The 17,674-nt window shown below is 34.6% G+C and overlaps 1 protein-coding gene across 5 annotated transcripts in view; it reads right to left on the reverse strand.

The window, feature by feature from the left end:
• The window catches only part of AGTPBP1 (ATP/GTP binding carboxypeptidase 1), a 67,529-nt gene that overhangs the window by 39,786 nt on the left and 10,069 nt on the right, over positions 1-17,674 (reverse strand). Inside the window, exons 1-11 of one of the 5 annotated variants that reach the window (XM_061456275.1) lie at positions 15,694-15,803; positions 10,041-10,159; positions 9,444-9,511; positions 8,988-9,051; positions 8,478-8,624; positions 8,079-8,210; positions 6,116-6,209; positions 4,579-4,616; positions 2,965-3,173; positions 2,342-2,519; positions 7-101 (exon numbers count right to left, since the gene is read on the reverse strand). In XM_061456275.1, the coding sequence (XP_061312259.1) occupies positions 7-101; positions 2,342-2,519; positions 2,965-3,173; positions 4,579-4,616; positions 6,116-6,209; positions 8,079-8,210; positions 8,478-8,624; positions 8,988-9,051; positions 9,444-9,511; positions 10,041-10,159; positions 15,694-15,722 (1,173 nt within the window). In that variant the 5' untranslated portion in view covers positions 15,723-15,803. Of the gene's footprint in view, positions 1-6; positions 102-2,341; positions 2,520-2,964; positions 3,174-4,578; positions 4,617-6,115; positions 6,210-8,078; positions 8,211-8,477; positions 8,625-8,987; positions 9,052-9,443; positions 9,514-10,040; positions 10,172-13,403; positions 13,451-15,693; positions 15,804-17,674 lie in introns of those variants that run through there. The other 4 variants (XM_061456274.1, XM_061456277.1, XM_061456278.1 and 1 more) reach the window with 4 other exon arrangements.

Below are 17,674 nucleotides of genomic sequence, written 5' to 3' on the forward strand. Positions count from 1 at the left end.
ACCAACCTTGAAATGTCGGTCCTTATCATCATTTTCAGTTTCCATTTCTGATTCTGTTTCTGCATCATCGTTATCATCACTTTCATCTACTACATCATCCACTGTGACAGAAAAAGTTTCAAGGCAGATTATACACTTAATCCCATACATATGTTTAAAAAAATTTCTATCTTCTGGGTTTATTTTCTTTTTTTTTATTTACCACTTGAAAAAAAATGTGAAAAACAATGAGTAAATATTAATTACTATTACCAGATTTACAAAAAAAAACTCGCTTGTTTGACAATAGTGCAGACTCAATTTATTACATTTCCATACAGTTTTCAGTCAAAACAAAGATCTCTGGTTTAAACAAGCAAAACAAAAACCAAAAAACATCCAACACCCAAAAAAAAAAAAAACACCTCAGCAAGTCAGGATATAGCCATTAGAAATACTTTACAGTGTGGATGTGCCAAGAATATCTCAGTATGTCTTGAGGACAGCACAGAATGAGATAGCTCTCACATCTTTTCCCAAAGGTAGTAATAATGACCACATCCAAAAATAATTGATGTCTTCGCAGCTTTTAACCATACTAGCTGGTATTGACCTAGTATCAGGGAACAGTGGGACAAAGCACCCTCTTCACCTTTTTTTTCTTGCTTAAATGGGCCCTACTAACGAAAACACTCAAGGAGAGTCCTCACTACAGCTGCTTAGTGTAACCTGTTGGGAACCAAATTTTACCTCCAAAACATACAGCCAGATGTTATTTTTTTATACATGTGAAACTATTTGCACACTAATTACTAATTTCTACTTGAGTTAGAGACCAAGTACATTGAAGGACCCAGGATTTCCTCTTTCTTTAACAAAAAAGAAAAAAAAAACAAGAAGCAAACTCACTGTTTACATGACTGATGAAAATTGAACAACCCAATATGTGAAAGTGGGCATTAACTGGTTGTTCTGGCAGATATTCTGCTTACTAGTGGCAGATTTTATCTTTTTCTAGAAAGCCCATGCAGTTTGAATGCTGGGGTTTTTTATGTTTTCTGAGACTGTTTCTCATGCAGGAAATTTGCTGGTTGTCAGTAAAAGGCTCACTTGAATGTTCACAAATTATACTGATTTTCTAGTGTATTCACAATGATTACACATATTGTTTTTACAATGCTGATTATATAGTATTATACTTTTAATAAACTCCGAGCAGTACCCATCCCAACATACTACACGTCTTCTGGTACATGAGTTTTCCCTAAAAACAAAATCCTACATATCCCATTTCCTTAGGTTTTTCACTTCTTTTTTTGATAGATAACAAACGTATCAAAAAAAAACCAAACTATCAGTAGTCTACTTCAAAATAGATACTACAGAATATAAAAAAATACTGTACTAAGTAGAGGCTTAATTTCCATTCAGTTTTGGAACAAACTTCTATATCCATTTTCTACTTTGAAGACAAAATATACCCTAAATTCCTGTAATTTGAGTCTGACCCATTTGAATTGAGGCAGACTCAGTCAGAAAGTTGTCTTCTTTCAGACTTACCTACATTTGTTTCAGGAGATATTGTGAATAAGAAAATATCAGAAGTCTGACTTTGCCTCTTTATTTTAGAGTAACTTTCTGACAGCAACTTCATCAGTTGCTTACCCAGATACCAAGCTGTTTCACCATATCTGAAAATGCATTAAACATTAATTATCCAAAAATACTGAAAGGTGCCCAAAAAAATGGATGAATCTATTCCATACAAAGCAGCATAGAAATGTTTTGCAGACAAGCGTTGCCTAAGAGACTGCAACCATCCAAGAAAGCAGCTCTACCTTCTTCATCATACAAATGAAGGAATAACCAAAATGACCGAAAAAATAATGCTTCAAAACAGCACGTTAATCAAAACTCACCACATCCAATTTATCAGATTAACAGAAAGAAATCAAGGATGCCTTAGAAAGAAATCAACATGCCTTAAAATTGGAATGTACACTACATTACAGACCACATGGGAGAACGTGTAAGATAAGAAAGTTAAAAAGAGAGCCTATTTAAGTCTGAGGCTAGTATTTACAACCTACACTTCAGAGTTTGATGAAAATTGCATTTTTGTTCCTGTTTTCATTTTTGTCTCTCAGAAACACAACTACACATGTGTGGACAAAATTTTCATCTGTTAAAACTTAACATTAGAAATTGGCACTCCAGACTAACAGCCACAGACCCCTTGCTGTCTGAGAAGAGTCTCAGAGTCCAAGTTTTAGTGGAAAACACCAATAACTGTGATTGATTCCACCTTACATAAAGCAATGTTAGACATACTCAAAGACAAAACATTACAAAATTACCATACCATCAGGAGGCAAATTGTACAGCTGAGCCACAGGACCACTGGCAGGAATAACTGGGAGTTGGAAACGGAAAGCACTTTTAATAGTTGGTAATGGAAGACGATTTTTAGGAAAACATTTTCTCATTATTAGGCTGGATGTGTTCACAAGGGGATCAAGAGTTCTTACTGCAAGGCACTCCTATTAACAGGAAAATAATGAAGAAAAGAGAAAAGAATCTCTCAAACTAATAGTGAAACTACATTTGTTTTACAGATATCTAGAAATCACTTACGGCATTTTGTTTACAATAATTTTTACTAATGTCTTCTTTGAAGGCCAAAAAAATTTCAATCAGCTCAAATTCATATTTTTAAAATCTTAACTTCAAACTTAAAAGACTTTTTAAAAATTGAGATTGACAGCCCCTCTCAGAGACAGTCACAGCCAAATAATAGCAAATATTAATCTAATTCTCTACTCTTTCATTCCACTTTAGTCAAGTACAGAAAATAATCCTTTACCCCATAATCAGCTATGACCATTAATACAATAAAAGAACTATGACACATGTGAGGTAAGGATCTGTTTCTTAAGTCAAGGAGGCAAAAACAACACCATAAAAATCCAACCGAGATGAACTTACTTGTGAAGTGTTATAAAGAATTTTCATCCCATTGGCATCAATGAATGCTTTTCTTCCCAATTTGATGTTTGTAACACTTTTAATGCACTGTAAAACACCTTTACGTATCAGCATATATCTGTGTCGACTATCATGACGGTGCCAATCAACATAAATCGTTAAAAGCACCTGCACATATCCTCTGTCTACTGCTCTCCTGGCATTTGTTTCTTTATTAAAAAGAAAAAAAGTTAGGAAAGAAAATTAGAAATTGCTTAATGACTTCAATATTACTTTCAAATAAAATCAAAATTCAAATCAAAATTATTATTTTTACCCAAGTAACTGAATTGTTTAATTTAAAGTAGTATTAGCCATGTTTAGCAGTTTTACATCTACCTAAATAGCAATTACTGAATAAATGAGGTGAATAGTCTACCCTACATTCCTCAGAATAACATATTTTCTTAACATACCTGTCCACACAGACAGAGTAGATACAAGATTTGAAACAAATGTCTTACCACTTATAATTCAAACAGTTTTACAGCAACTATCATTCATATTTGATAAAATCAAAATACCTCTACCCAAAATACTGCGTAACTAGTATGACAACTGGTTCTCTCACACCAGAGGTTAGTGGTTTGATGAAAAGATTTACTTATATAAAGTGCAGGAAGTTGCAATGTCAAAATCCCTCAGGACTGAGTAAAACCTCACAATAAATTTATTTTCTTTCCTTAACATTAAAATTTAACTGCCAATTCACAGAACAGAATACTGACAATAATTAGGACGTATTTCTTTCCCTAAATTTCCCAAGGAGACAGTCCAAAATTAGTAAATACATAAATCTGTAAAACCAAGGTATCACACTGACCAAACATGAGAAAACTCAGCACTCTGTAATAATCAGTACAGAATTTTACTGTCATTTGTCTGAAATGGCTTTCTGCAAATCTGATCACACATCAGTTCTTATCCACTAAAATTAGGAATGCTGTAGCTCTTATACAACTGTTTGGCGAGAAAGATATTTTAATCCCTGACAGTTACAATGCTGGTACAAAATCTGCTGAGATCACATTTGTCAGGATCCCTTGCTGCCAGCTGAGACAGGTAATGTCTGGGAAAAGACTGTTGCTCTGTTACCCTTAGTTCTACTTCATGAGCATCACTGACAGGCTTGTCATTAGGACCCAAGACCTAAGTACTCAGAAAGGTACCTGAAGAAACCCTGTATTTTCCCCTGCCATCCAACAGATATTTTCAGACAGACAAAGATGATGCACAGGAGTTAAGCTATAGATAACTATTAATGAAGAGCACTGAAGAGGTCAGTGACTGTAAAAGGCTATTTCTCCACCCTATATCCAGATCAGTTTTGCAGAATCAGCACTGGCTTTCTGCTGCATAACTGAAGAAACAGTAACTGATTTTTAAACATATGTGTATATAACACACAAATTATAGAGCACCAGGGACTGCAGATAAAATTGTAGCCTTATTTCTAAATTTCATAGCCTTGATTTTCTTTTGGCCACAGATTTAATATTAGTTTTGCTCTGCATATACATATATAAATACACACACATATGTATCTCAACTAGACAGTTTCTTGTATTCACTTACTTGATTTCAGCAATGCAGCAAGTGTGTCTAAAGCAACCCTTCAACATAAAAAGAAAAGTCAAAACAGCAACCAACCAGTAAGCTTAATCAGCAACACTGTAAAGCTATACAAAATATTTACTTCTAATATATTTATTTAGCACCTATCCTCATGTTTTCCGGGTTGACTGTATCACAGACTTTGCTTTTAAAACTTGATTTTAAAATATTTAAAATATTTAAAATAAAATATCATGCATTTCTGCTATTACTGAAATTCAGTGGTGAAATTTCAAAATATCAATGCAATGGCTGTACAAGCTTTGAGCCCTTGCAAAAAAATACCATGACAATGTAATGTTTATGAACAATACTCAGTAGATGAGATACTTCTGAAAATCATGTCTTTACACAGCAGCAGAACAAGTACTTCCACACAGCAAAGGACATTATTTTAGAAAACCATAGGTGAAAACTGGCACTGCGTGAATATATTAAAGATTAACTAATGCTCATCAGTCTGTATTACAATACAAGATTGTCAGTATAAGATTTTTCTTGTGCACAAAGATCCTGCCTCAATTAAATCAAGTTGTACAACTCAAAAACATATATACTTATTTTTACCCCCTTTGCATAGATAGTCTGAAATCAGATGTGTGAAGCCTGTAAACAAGGATATCATGATTACTCACATCATGGAATAATAAGTTCATATGCCTAATTTTAGCTGGAGCTTAAAGGCACAGGGCATTTTTTTAAAAAAGACACTCCAGTGATCACAAATACCAGATTCAGGTAACATAGCACTAAGTTTTACTTGTACTGAAGTTAGAACATGAACCATGTAAGAGTATTATTTTGCTAACAAGATGAAAAATTCCAATTACGTAATTCAAAAACGTTGTAGTATATAAAGAAAGGGCTATCCACTTATTTATTTTTACCTTAAATTCTTAAAAAAATAAACCAACCCAACAAAAAAAAAAAAAACACCAAAATGGGGGAGGGGGCAGGGGAAATTCAAATCACCACATTAAGTTACAAAATGATTTTTCAGTTTTGGTTTTTTTTTTTAAACACAATAGCCAACTGACAGATACTGTAGATATTCCTATTCTGTTTTATGGTTTTGCTCTGAGAGTCTAGAATTGCTTTGAAGTAAAATAAAAGGAAAATTCTATGACAAAATAAAATAGCGTCACTCTAAAAACACAAAGGAAATGGGGCAGCCAATTCAACAAATTGAAAAATGATGGGACTGTCTTGACCCGTTTGTCCTGATCTGGGTAATACTATTATATGATTTCCATGCAGGAACATTATGGACAAAAAGTAACATTTATATTATTTTACCAGTACTGTAACTAGAAATTAAAATACTTTGTGTTACTCTACCAGGTAAAGTTAAACTATTAGATTTGTAGTTCTCCCTCTAAACTCCCTTTAACTTTCAAACACACATGAAATTTGATTTCTCTATTATTATTTTTCATTTACAAGTTTTGAAACATATCTAATATTTTTCTATATATTATATTAAAGAGACCTTACTTACTTCATAAGGCTAGTGTTCTTTTTACTAAAAGGGCCAATGATTTTAAACATCAGTTCTACAACTCCATTTTTTCCCAAGGACACTGCATTTACAGCTGGAAGAGTTAAAAACAATCCATTTTAAGACAGTATAAGAAAGGCAAAAGGAAAAATCCACCTACTTAAACTAAAATACATGTGAGTTAATTCTGAAGCACAAAAATGTTAGACATGTTTGTGCTTGAAGACATATCATGACAAGCAGACACTACTCTGAACATAATTAGTGTGACAATCCAATCCTGATAAAACTTGGAAAGGAAGAAAAAAATTATTACTTTACACATAAAATTACGTACATATTTCAGCTCACACTTCTGCTTTAAGATATATCATAAAAAGAATTTTCTTCCAAAATATCTCACAGTTTATCAAGACAGCGGGGTTTCTTCAATTTCAAGTCTTGAGTTTTATGACTTGCTATGAACCTTCTGTACAGTGATAGACAGCTATGTCCACCCGGATTTGAAAGCCAATTGTTTGCTGTAAAATTTAGAAATGGCAATATATACAAGACTTCCTGAGCTGCATGTTATGCATATATGTTAACAGGAAAAAAAAAAAAACAAAAAAAAACCAATGAACCAACCAAAACCTATGCTCAAGAAATGGACACTGGATGTTCGTATGGCTGAAGCCAAATGCTCACTGAAAATACAAACTGCTGAAACAGGCACAGAAATTCAGTTCCCAACTGAAATCAGAAATATGCACTCCTAATGAAACAGAGAGAGAGCAACTAAAAATTGACTTCAACATAACACAAATGTTTTACTGTAGAATTTACTACTTGAACACAAGTAGGAATTTCTTCACCATAAACAGCATCACACCACTGATACCTAAGAAAAGTTAGAACTCTATTCTGGTAGTATCTGCACACAAAATTTTAAACAAAATTTAAACAAAATATACATCAGAATGTAATAAATGCCTGCTTTTTTCTGTTTAGAATGAGTGGGAAACACAGAAACATACAACTGATCTAAGCAGAATCTAAATTAGAGACTCAGTTCAATCTCCTGTTTTCAGGATGAAGTAAATTTTCAGTTAAGCTATGTAACTATCAGTCTTAAACTCTTAAATTTTGAGCCATATTAGCTCACTATCTGACAGCACAACAGAATTAAGTCTTTCACGTTTTGAAAGTATTTGGACTTTATGAATTATAGGTGCTTATATGAATGTCCTGAAAACATAACTTACAGATCATCAAATCAAATCTCTTGGAGGAATGCGGTTATGTTTTCAATTTCTCACAATTTTTAAGAGGTTTAACAGCCATTTGGAACTCAAAGAAAAACTTACGAGAATCTGACGGTAGAGATACAGCAAGAACCACACATTTTCATCAACTTCCTACTGCCTGCCCAGACAATGAATTAGGTTCTTGTGGAAGAATATCAGCCCACTAGTAGGGCACTTCAACACAAGGAATAAAGGAAACATTAAATAAAGAAGTAAAGTATTTCCTGTTTTAATTTAGCAGTAATTCCTATTTCAATTCAGCAATCAAGAATGAAATAATGAAAAGCAAAACAACCATGAGCATGTATAATAAAGAGAACAATTATTTAATTTGAAGTGTTTTTGCAAGCACAATGTTAGCATTTCTAGTTTAGATCTTAAAGCATCACCATTTATGCAAATTAGATGACTCAATTCCACACATCCAATACCACTGTTAACCCTGCCAACTATATAAACTATATATACACACATAAACTGAACAAAAAGATGTACAAACATGCTTCACAGCTTTTATTAGAATTTAAGCAATTTGATGATAAAAAATGCAAATTCTCAGATAAAAATATATTAAAACATCTAACATTAAACAAATATTTAGATCCAATATTTTAACCATATCTAGATAAAAAATTTTATATCATGTGGGAAAGAAAATAATTATCTGCAATACTTACAGCTGGTTGAGTAAACTCTTAATACTTGAAGACATGGCAATATTAGTCTGTGGTTCTGCAAATTCTGCTTCACTAAATTCAATGATATGTTTAGGGCACCATTAATTCTTGCTTTCATGCCAATCTTTTTGTCTGACATCAAAGAAACACAAGATCAATCACATTAATTTTGATTATAAAGAAATGAAAGCTAAATGAACTGTGAATTCCTTCTACTGATAATGCCAAGGCTGGGTAACTATTTTTCACCACTCTTTCCTCCCCTCTTTACTCCTATTGCTCTCCTCTACTAATTCTGAGTAGGTGATGCTTATACCATAATAGAAAGAAAATTTTCTGAAGTGTCAATACTAAAACTGTAAAGTATTAAGCCATATTATATAAGTGTATTATTATCACCTTTCGGACCAATTTTTGCAAGAAGGGTATGAAGAAGCACCATTAATTCTTCATTTGGTGGGGAGTCTTTGCTGGCAGTCAGAAGCAGCTGCAATAAGATCTGCGTCCCTCCTTTAGTGACCAAGATGTTTGCCCTCCGACCACCACCTAGGAATTAAAATTTAGCTGATATTTCTGAAGCCAAAGAACAATTAAGTATCTAAGTCAAAGTTATCATAAAGGAAGTCTTTAAAACAGCAATATTTTCTTCATATGTGAGTACACTGTGCAAGAACATGCTGGATTTAGGCTTACAGCAACATAAATTATTTGTCTGCTTGTTTGAAAGGTGACTTCAGTTTTTATGCACTTTTTATTCTGCATACAAATCAGCTTTAGCAAATATCAGGGGAAAAAAAATAAAAATCAGAAGACAACAAAACCAACCAAAAAACAAACACAAAAACTTAAAACCCAAAGTCTACAGAATACAGCAATATAATCACAAATTATTACTTAATGAAAACTTACCAACTGAAATTACCTCTATGAGAATATTCAGTATATTTAGAATAGTTTGAGGATCTTTTGTATTCTGCAATAAAAACACAGAGATTTCTTTGCTTAACATAGAAGTGTAATACAGTGGTTTAGATACTTAAAGAAATTGCCACCACTAAATCAACTTATAATGTAACCACCCAGCTAACCATCCCACTATGCAGCCTGAATTAATGACAAAACCAATTAAAATCTGGTTCGTAGTATGGAGTATTAATTAGAACTGATAGTTGACAAATAATTTCTTAGAATATTTATATTATTTCTTACAGGATTTATACATAAGAGAGAGTACTTAAAGACTGTATCTAATCATTACAATCCCATTTTGAAGACTATCTAAACAACATATTTAATAATATGAAAACCAGTGGTAAAATGAAAACTTCCTATGTACCCATAACCACATAGATTAAAAGGATTTACCTCTAGAGTTGACAGCATAACTTCTATTCCAGTGGAGCCCTTAGAAGTCATCTCCTTCCTGGTTTTTTCTGCCAGTGAGAAAAAGACCATTTTTCTTTTAGTATACTAGCTTGAAGTGTGTGGGGGGAAATCATATACAGATTGATCAGAAACCTGCACTGTGCAAATAACAATGCCTACTGAAAACTGCATATATGTATATAAAACTGAAATAAGTAAAAGACTTAAGTAATTTTAAAACTGATTTTTTCTTTCAGTTATTCAATAATCTTGTCATGCCCTAAGGAAAAACAAAAAAAAAAAATACACCAACTGTAAACAAAAGAAAATGTAAGAAATCTCTCTTCCAGACAATTCTACTTCTCATACGTATGAATTATTATTTAAATTATAGCTGTTTGAGAACAATTTGTAACCAATACTTTACCAGATGGCATTTAAACATGTCCTTAAACGGGCACTTCGAACTATCAGTGACAAAAACAGGATAACGAAGTTTACCAAACAGAAACGGAAATCGAAAGTCCCGCAACAAAGAAATACAAGAAGAAAGGCTCAAAAGGAAAAGTACTAAAACCACAAAACTTGGATACTTACCTTGACTCTGAACCAGATGAAGGATCTTTGAGGTAACATATCTGGCATTGTCTGCTTCTCCTAATACAGAGCCCAAATTGATCTTCTCCAGCTGTGACAGCAGAGACATAGTCCGAGAACTAGTAGAAACACTACAAGACAGATTTTTATGTTCATTTTTCCATTTAGATTACAAAAAAAAAAAGATTAAAACCAGAAATCCCTTGTCAGAGTAAGAGGAACAGCTAATCCACCTTCGTATTCTCTATTGGAAACCAGTCTTAATTCTCCTTAATTCTGGCAAATTTAAAGATTTTGCAAAGCCTACATTGCAGTTGACTGAATTTATACAACAACAAATTTATACAACACCACCTCCATAAGCAACTGCAAATGGGGAAATTGATTGCAGTGTGTAACAAACAGATATAGGTAAAATGTTGTTTACCTATGTCAATTAGAGTAACTTGTATTTTATAAAGTTTACCTTAAGTGCCAGGCTACTGTATCAAATTTGCTATTCAAAGGAAAATTGACTACAAACAGTGCCCAGGACTGTTTTTCTTCAGGCCAATGTTTTAGAAGAAAAGATTATTGCTCATGAAGTGAGCAAAACAACACCTACCAGTTGAAGAAAAAGAACACCATTTTGAAGAAAAAAAGACTTCGGAACATGTCCAAAGCTATCATCAGAGTTTGGATTCACTTTGAACATAAGGGTATTTTGGCCTAATCTCATAATATTCCCTAGAAAATGTATTTTAATATAAGAAGCAGTTTTAAATCAGACATCCACATAGATAGGTAGATTACAAACAATGAATAGTCAGCCTAGAATCGTTTTATTTGTTCTTTAGTTTTAGATCATCACAATAATTATGAATAGTTTTGAGATTCACATTTCTACGAGAAAGTAATTTTTAGACAAACATTTAACATTTCAATTACAGCCATGTCATTAACTACAGGAAATCATGATTTCCAAGGATTAACTACCTTGACTTTTCAGTTTTGTAACATTAGTGTCCTGCAATAATCTACAATAATTCATTTTTACACATACACTGTTCTGACTATCTGCAATAAAACTAAAGTATATAGCAACTTTATAAATATTGTCAGTTTTGTTTATAGCAATGAGGCATTATTTCTCCCTGATTTGTATTTTAGATCTGTGAAAAGCTTTCACACTTACAGTTAACTCTACTAATAATTACTTTAGATTTGGACAAAAATGTTAAAAATCAAGAAAAAAAGGCAGGTGATGGCAAAGGTTGGACAGCTGTGAAAGCAAACTGATAAAACAGCTGTTGAGGAATCTGCTTCCACTGCTTTCATTTTTCCACACTGACATCTAAATGAGAAGCACAACCAGAAAACAATTACAGATTAGAGATGATACTTACAAACTGTTAGCATCAGTAATAAGCAATGGTTACAGGAATTCTAGACCTTAAATAAAATTAAATTTTATATTGTAAAATAAGTGTACCACCTTCTCAGTTATTTGTCTTTGATTTAAAAGTTGTTTTTGATCTAAAATAAATCTGTCTTGGTTGCTGAAATATTATTTTCCTTGTATAAGTGCAGCATAATCCCTCTAATCCTTTTTTATAATCCAAAATAATAAACAATAAAGCCATTATTATTTGCATAAGCTTTGTTTTGTTTATTTCCACTTCTTTATTTATCCACTGAACTTGAAATACTCCAAAATAAACCCAAGGTTTTAATAAAATCTACAAGCTCTGTTGATCTGGTATACAAACTGACTAATTTCCAAAGGATACTTCACCAGCTCCACAATCAAAACAAGTGAGAGTTCAACCAGCCCACCTATAAACCAATGTATAAGAGAACTGCTGCTTCAATTTGTATGTATGTGTGTCAATATATACACATATAATTTCCACTGTGGTATATCACTGCTTTTGAAATAAATGTTGTTTCAAAGCTGGAAGCAACTCAACAAAGCAAAAATGATCCTTAGGAACAAATAAGCTTTTGTAAAGACAAAATTTGTTTACAGGCATCAAAATTTCAGAGCTAACCTCAATTTTGACTGCTGCAGCCTGCAAAATTCAAGCTACACTGACATATGGAAGTAATATACCATGTACGGAAAGTTAGCATCTAATATAATTTTTCCATACTTACTAAAAGCTCTAAAAGGTTTAGAAAGGGTAAGTTATTCTCTGCACTGGCAAATACAACATTTTAAACTCTAAGATTTAGAGGTACAATCTCCTCCTGGGGCCAGAGTCTCTATCAAGAGCAATGAGCACTGATTGAAGCATTTGAAGAGATATCTTCAGAACGGTTTTAGGTTATTCGTTTTGGATGAAGTCTTCCAACAGAAATATAGTATATGAACTTCACATCTTCAGTATACCCGATAAAGTGTTCTTGAAAATAACAGAAGCCCAGAGCCTATGCTGAAATGTAAATTAAAGTCCTTATTTCCTCTTAACTATAAGAGTATTCTTTTTGAAACAAGAATTTTGTTCTTATTTATTAATATTCTACACTAATATACACAGTGGTTATAATATTACGACAGCTTTCCATGCCTGCATGGTAAATAAAAAAAGCTGTAGGACAGGAATTACAGCAGCCAGACTGACTGACTCTGATCCCATGGGTGATACCGCTGTGTGAGCCCATTTGATCTAAGAATAAAATGGGAGCCCAATGTCCAATGGGATTCTTTTTAATATTTGTAATATAAGCACATACTTTTGACCAACAAACCATTCAGGATCCAAATCTAGAAAATAGCTCTCCAAAACAGAAAAGCACCATGGAATTCAGTATTTTTTTATCCAACAGCTAGGTGAACCAAGAAAAGAGTCAGAATGGCAGAATAAAAACTGTGTCCTCTCAGAGCTAAATCTCCTCCTACACTGCTGACATTGCAGAACCTCACATGAACACCCTGAACACTGTGTCCAGCCTTTCGTACAAGACTTGTTTTCCCACAACGTGAAGAACTTGTTACTAAAACAGATTATTTTTCACCCCACCCATTCTAAAAACACTCTGTAGTCACCAAGTGTCTAAAATTTTTAGTCACAAAAATCATGACAAGGGGGCACAAGAAGAACCTTCATAAGGGCCATATAAACTATTCTCTTCAGAGTTGGATGAACACCACAGATGCTCTTCGTGACAGACCTATGACCAGCCAGTCCGTAACTGCCTGCAAAAACGGTGATTAAATAACCAAAGCACTTTCCTTAGCTTCCTGATGGCAGTCAGATGCAATGGTTATGTCAGTAAAGCTTTAAGCACGTATGTGGTATTTTAATGTCACTTTCCCACTCATGGGACCTGTTACTCCCTCGCACATGAAAAATCAGATGTATTTTCAAGAACTCAAACTACCTTTGGCTGTTTGAAGCTTCACCCATTTGGATAGTTCTTCCAGGATCCTTCTGTACAAAGAAGAGAAGATGGCTGATCTACTGCTACTCAGTTTCTCCTCCCCAACTCCCACAAACACAGCCACTAGAGGTTTGCCATTTATGTCTTTCACTACTTAACTCAAACTTCATGAGTTCTGAAGACAATGGACAATTATTATTCTGGGATGAATTTAGACTTTCTTTAAGCACCCCAAGAAGTTTACCACACTTACTTAATCCTGTACGCTTCATGCCTCAACACACAGGAAAACTGTTTGTCCACCCCACATTCAAATGCCACAGTTCAAAACACCCCTCACACCATCACCTTATTTGCAAAAAGGAAGCATGAACAACCTTGCCATCATCTCAACTGTTGCCAAAGCATACAGCATGACTCTAGCTAACCAAAGAGCTTTGTGTATTTCCTTTTCTGGTTAGGAAAGCTACGAGTACATAGAGAGGAAGCAACTGCTCAGACACTGAGGAACACAAGACATAGGGGTTCATGTTTGAGAGAACTCACTCAAAAAGAAAGTATCTTCTCAAAGAAAATGTCTTCATTTCAGAGACATTTCTTCCAGTCTCACCAACTATAAAAAAGTTTCAAGCATTTTTACTCTGTGTATGAAGAAATGCTAGATTCACAACTCTCCATTACCCACTGTACACTACCTTTGCTATGCAAATGCTACACCTTTCTAAGCATCTGCTCACAATAAGAAAGAACTCTACTGGCTGTCATGGCAGCTTGTAAAAATTCCATTCTCTTAGAATGGTTTTAAGCTATTCATTTTTCAAGAAGCCTTGCAAAAGGTAACAGTCAAATTAAAGAAGTCATCAGAAACTTTCAGTTTCCCAGCTGTACCCTCCTTCCTCTGCAACTTCTGTCTGCAGTCAGTCAGCACATTGACATATCAGGGAGTGTGCTCTTCTCCCACAGCAAACAGATCTTCTGTGTTTCAGCACATAAAAAAAACTATTTTAAAGTAGGCAGGCTTCTCATGAGTTTGTTTGCATTTTATTCTAATGCAATCCATTTCTTTCTTTTTCTTTTCTCTCAACCACCTCCACCGTTACCAATCTTTAGAGAGCTGGTACCTCTGATTACTTCACAGCTAACTCTGTACGATGAATTCACCATAATTTATTCACAACTTAGAGAACAACTGAATTGCAGGGATGGAAACCTTAATTTCAATTCAGTAACTAAAGAAGAATACAAGACACTTAAGTTGCCACTCCACAAATATCTAACATTCTTTGTATACTTTATGTATTATAACTGGCAGTATTTCCAAGAATACCCATTGCTGATTAAGAGTTTGACTTTGCTTATTGGAATACCTAAGGAACTAATATACCCTAAGTAGAAAACGCAAGAGTTTTTTTATAGTTCTTTTGATCCATCTCTCACACAAACAGGAACACAGACTCTGATACCAAGCCATTCCACTCTTGAGTCAGCAAAAGCAAACATGGTTCTACACGCAAGCATTAAAATTAAAGTTTGAAATTCATCCCAAAATATAAAATTAATCCATGGTAGGGCATGTCCTACATGCAAATTCATCCACTCAATTAGAAAATAAACAGTACTTCGAAGAACTAAGACTGAAGCCAGAATTCCCTATTTTGCTGCCTTTAGGTATTTTTTTTAATCTGATAGATGGCTTAACCTTTGCTAGTTTAAGAGAAGAGCAGGACTGAAAGTCTGTCAACAGTTTCCTGATGCTTAATAGACATGGTGTTTTCCACAGAAAATCTCTTAACTTTTTCCACATATTTGCTAGAACAAGTTATCATGAAAATAACACACAACTTTTCAACTCTTGAAATATTCTGTAATCTCATTCTTGTTTATCCTAGCTGTGTGTTGGATTGCAGGATTATTGGAGAACTATACACATATTATGACAAATTCATGGCTTGTTATAAACTTGCCTTTGATTCCTTCAGTAAGATTTTTTTATGTTTTTCCCCATATTTGCGTAAAATAAATTACCTGATAATTGTTTCAATGAAATTTAATGTAGACTTTATATTTGAATGTGTCTAACACTGAAAATTTTAAATTTAGAAAGTTAAACATTAAATGTATGTAATTTATGTTAACCAATATTGACTCCCTCAGTTTTTCAGTACATCAATGTACACATTCTTACTAAGGACCCATAATGTATTATTTATCTTATTATTAAGATAAAAACTGCTTTTTCACAAATCTCAAATAACTTGATGTTGAGAAGTCACTACAGTTTTAAATTTACCTTTTTTCAGATGTTCTTATTTTGTTCATATCGGAAACTTGATTCTTCAAATCACCATCTCTGATAAACTGGAAGATATTAAACAGCTACAAGTTATCAGTATCTTTTGTTCTGTAATGATGAAATGTTACCACCATATTGGATGTCTTTACACTAGAAACGTTTAGTAAGTTAATTCACATTGATTGTGCTTCTCCCAAACTATCACATGCTCTTGTCTTAGATCTATTTGATCCAGCTTTTAAAATAAACTATTGCAAAAGAAGTACAGAGTATGATCCTGCATTATAACTGAGTCCCACCAAGAGAGTCTGATTATAATAAAAGTTTATCTAAGTTACTTAATAGACAGTATTTTATGCCTGTGACAGAATTTCATTGCACAAATTTCACTGAACAAAGTTTTTGCTGAAGCCAGTAAACACCCTTCTTTAAACTTACTTGACAATGTTGTGTGATGCCACAACCCACTTATATCTGACTGCCATTTCATGTATCTCTGGGATAACCAGAACTAAAACCACAGAGAGAAACATGGAGTGATTGGTGCTCTTATTTTAAGCAAGACCTGAATACATTTCTTGGACACAAACCATATCGTGTGAAGAACTCGACTTTCCTATCCTTTTAAGGACATAGTCTCCTCAGGCTACACCGCTTCCTCAAATGGTGGCTCCAAGCAATTAAGGTTGAAGTCTACAGGGCCATTAACCGAACCTCTCTACTTCCATTTGAGATCCAGTATGAGTGACAAATATGCCTACTGTGAGAAAAACAATAACGTCTTTGAAGGGCACAGTGGTTAGAATTTACTGGTTAGAAGACAGTAAAGGGAAAAAGGATATTCAAAAATGTGGGTGAGAATGGAGAAGACAAAGCACTTGTTCTTTTGGGGAAAGCAGGCGAGAAACTCAGCCAAGCACACACACACAAACACAATCTCCCCCAAGAGAGATTTGTAACTCCTCTCAAAAATCCTTGTTGTTCAACACATAACGAGGCTTTTATTACCAGTAAATTTCACTCTGCAATTGCTAAAATCTTAAAGCAGACAAAGTATGATGGAAGCTTATTTCCAGACTTACTTGAAAGCAGGATGTTCTCCCAGCAGCCAAGACAAGTAAGTGTTCAGCTTTTCACAAGATTTCACAGCTTGAGTCAAGTAAACAGGTGTCCTAGATTTGTCCAAGTACTCTTCAAGTGTAAACTACCTTGACTTCCTTTAAAGACAATGAACAGTTAGAATCACAGAATCATAAACCAGTTAAGGTTGGAAAGGACCTTAAGATCATCTAGTTCCAACCACCTGCCATGGGCAAGGACACCTCACACTAAACCATCTCACCCAAGGCTCTGTCCAAGCTGTCCTTGAACACTGCCAGGGATGGAGCATGCACAGCTTCCCTGGACAACCCATTCCAGTGCCTCCCCACCCTCATAGTAAAGAACTTCCTCCTTATATCCAATCCAAACTTCCCCTGTGTAAGTTTTAATCCGTTACCCCTTGTCCTATCGCTGCAGTCCCTAATGAAGAGAACCTTCCCAGCATCCCTATAGGCCCCCTTCAGATACTGCAAGGCTGCTATGAGGTCTCCAAGCAGCCTTCTCTTCTCCAGGATGAACAGCCCCAACTTTCTCAGCCTGTCTTCATACAGGAGGTGCTCCAGTCCCCTGATCATCCTCGTGGCCCTTCTCTGGACTTGTTCCAACAGTTTCATGTCCTTTTGATGTTGAGGACACCAGAACTGCACACAATACTCCAAGTGAGGTCTCCCAAGAGCAGAGTAGAGGGGCAGGATCACCTCCTTTGACCTGCTGGTCACGCTCCTTTTGATGCAACCCAGGATACCGTTGGCTTTCTGGGCTGCAAGCGCACACTGAACCCACCTCATGTTCATTTTCTCATCAACCAACACCCCCAAGTCCTTCTCTGCAGGGCTGATCTGAATCTCTTCTCTGCCCAACCTGCAGCTGTGCCTGG

This window comes from Pezoporus flaviventris, unplaced genomic scaffold (genome assembly GCF_033815535.1).
Source record: "Pezoporus flaviventris isolate CSIRO_AGI_PZ_B2104156 unplaced genomic scaffold, CSIRO_AGI_Pfla_v1 ptg000022l, whole genome shotgun sequence".
Taxonomy (NCBI): Eukaryota; Metazoa; Chordata; class Aves; order Psittaciformes; family Psittacidae; genus Pezoporus; species Pezoporus flaviventris.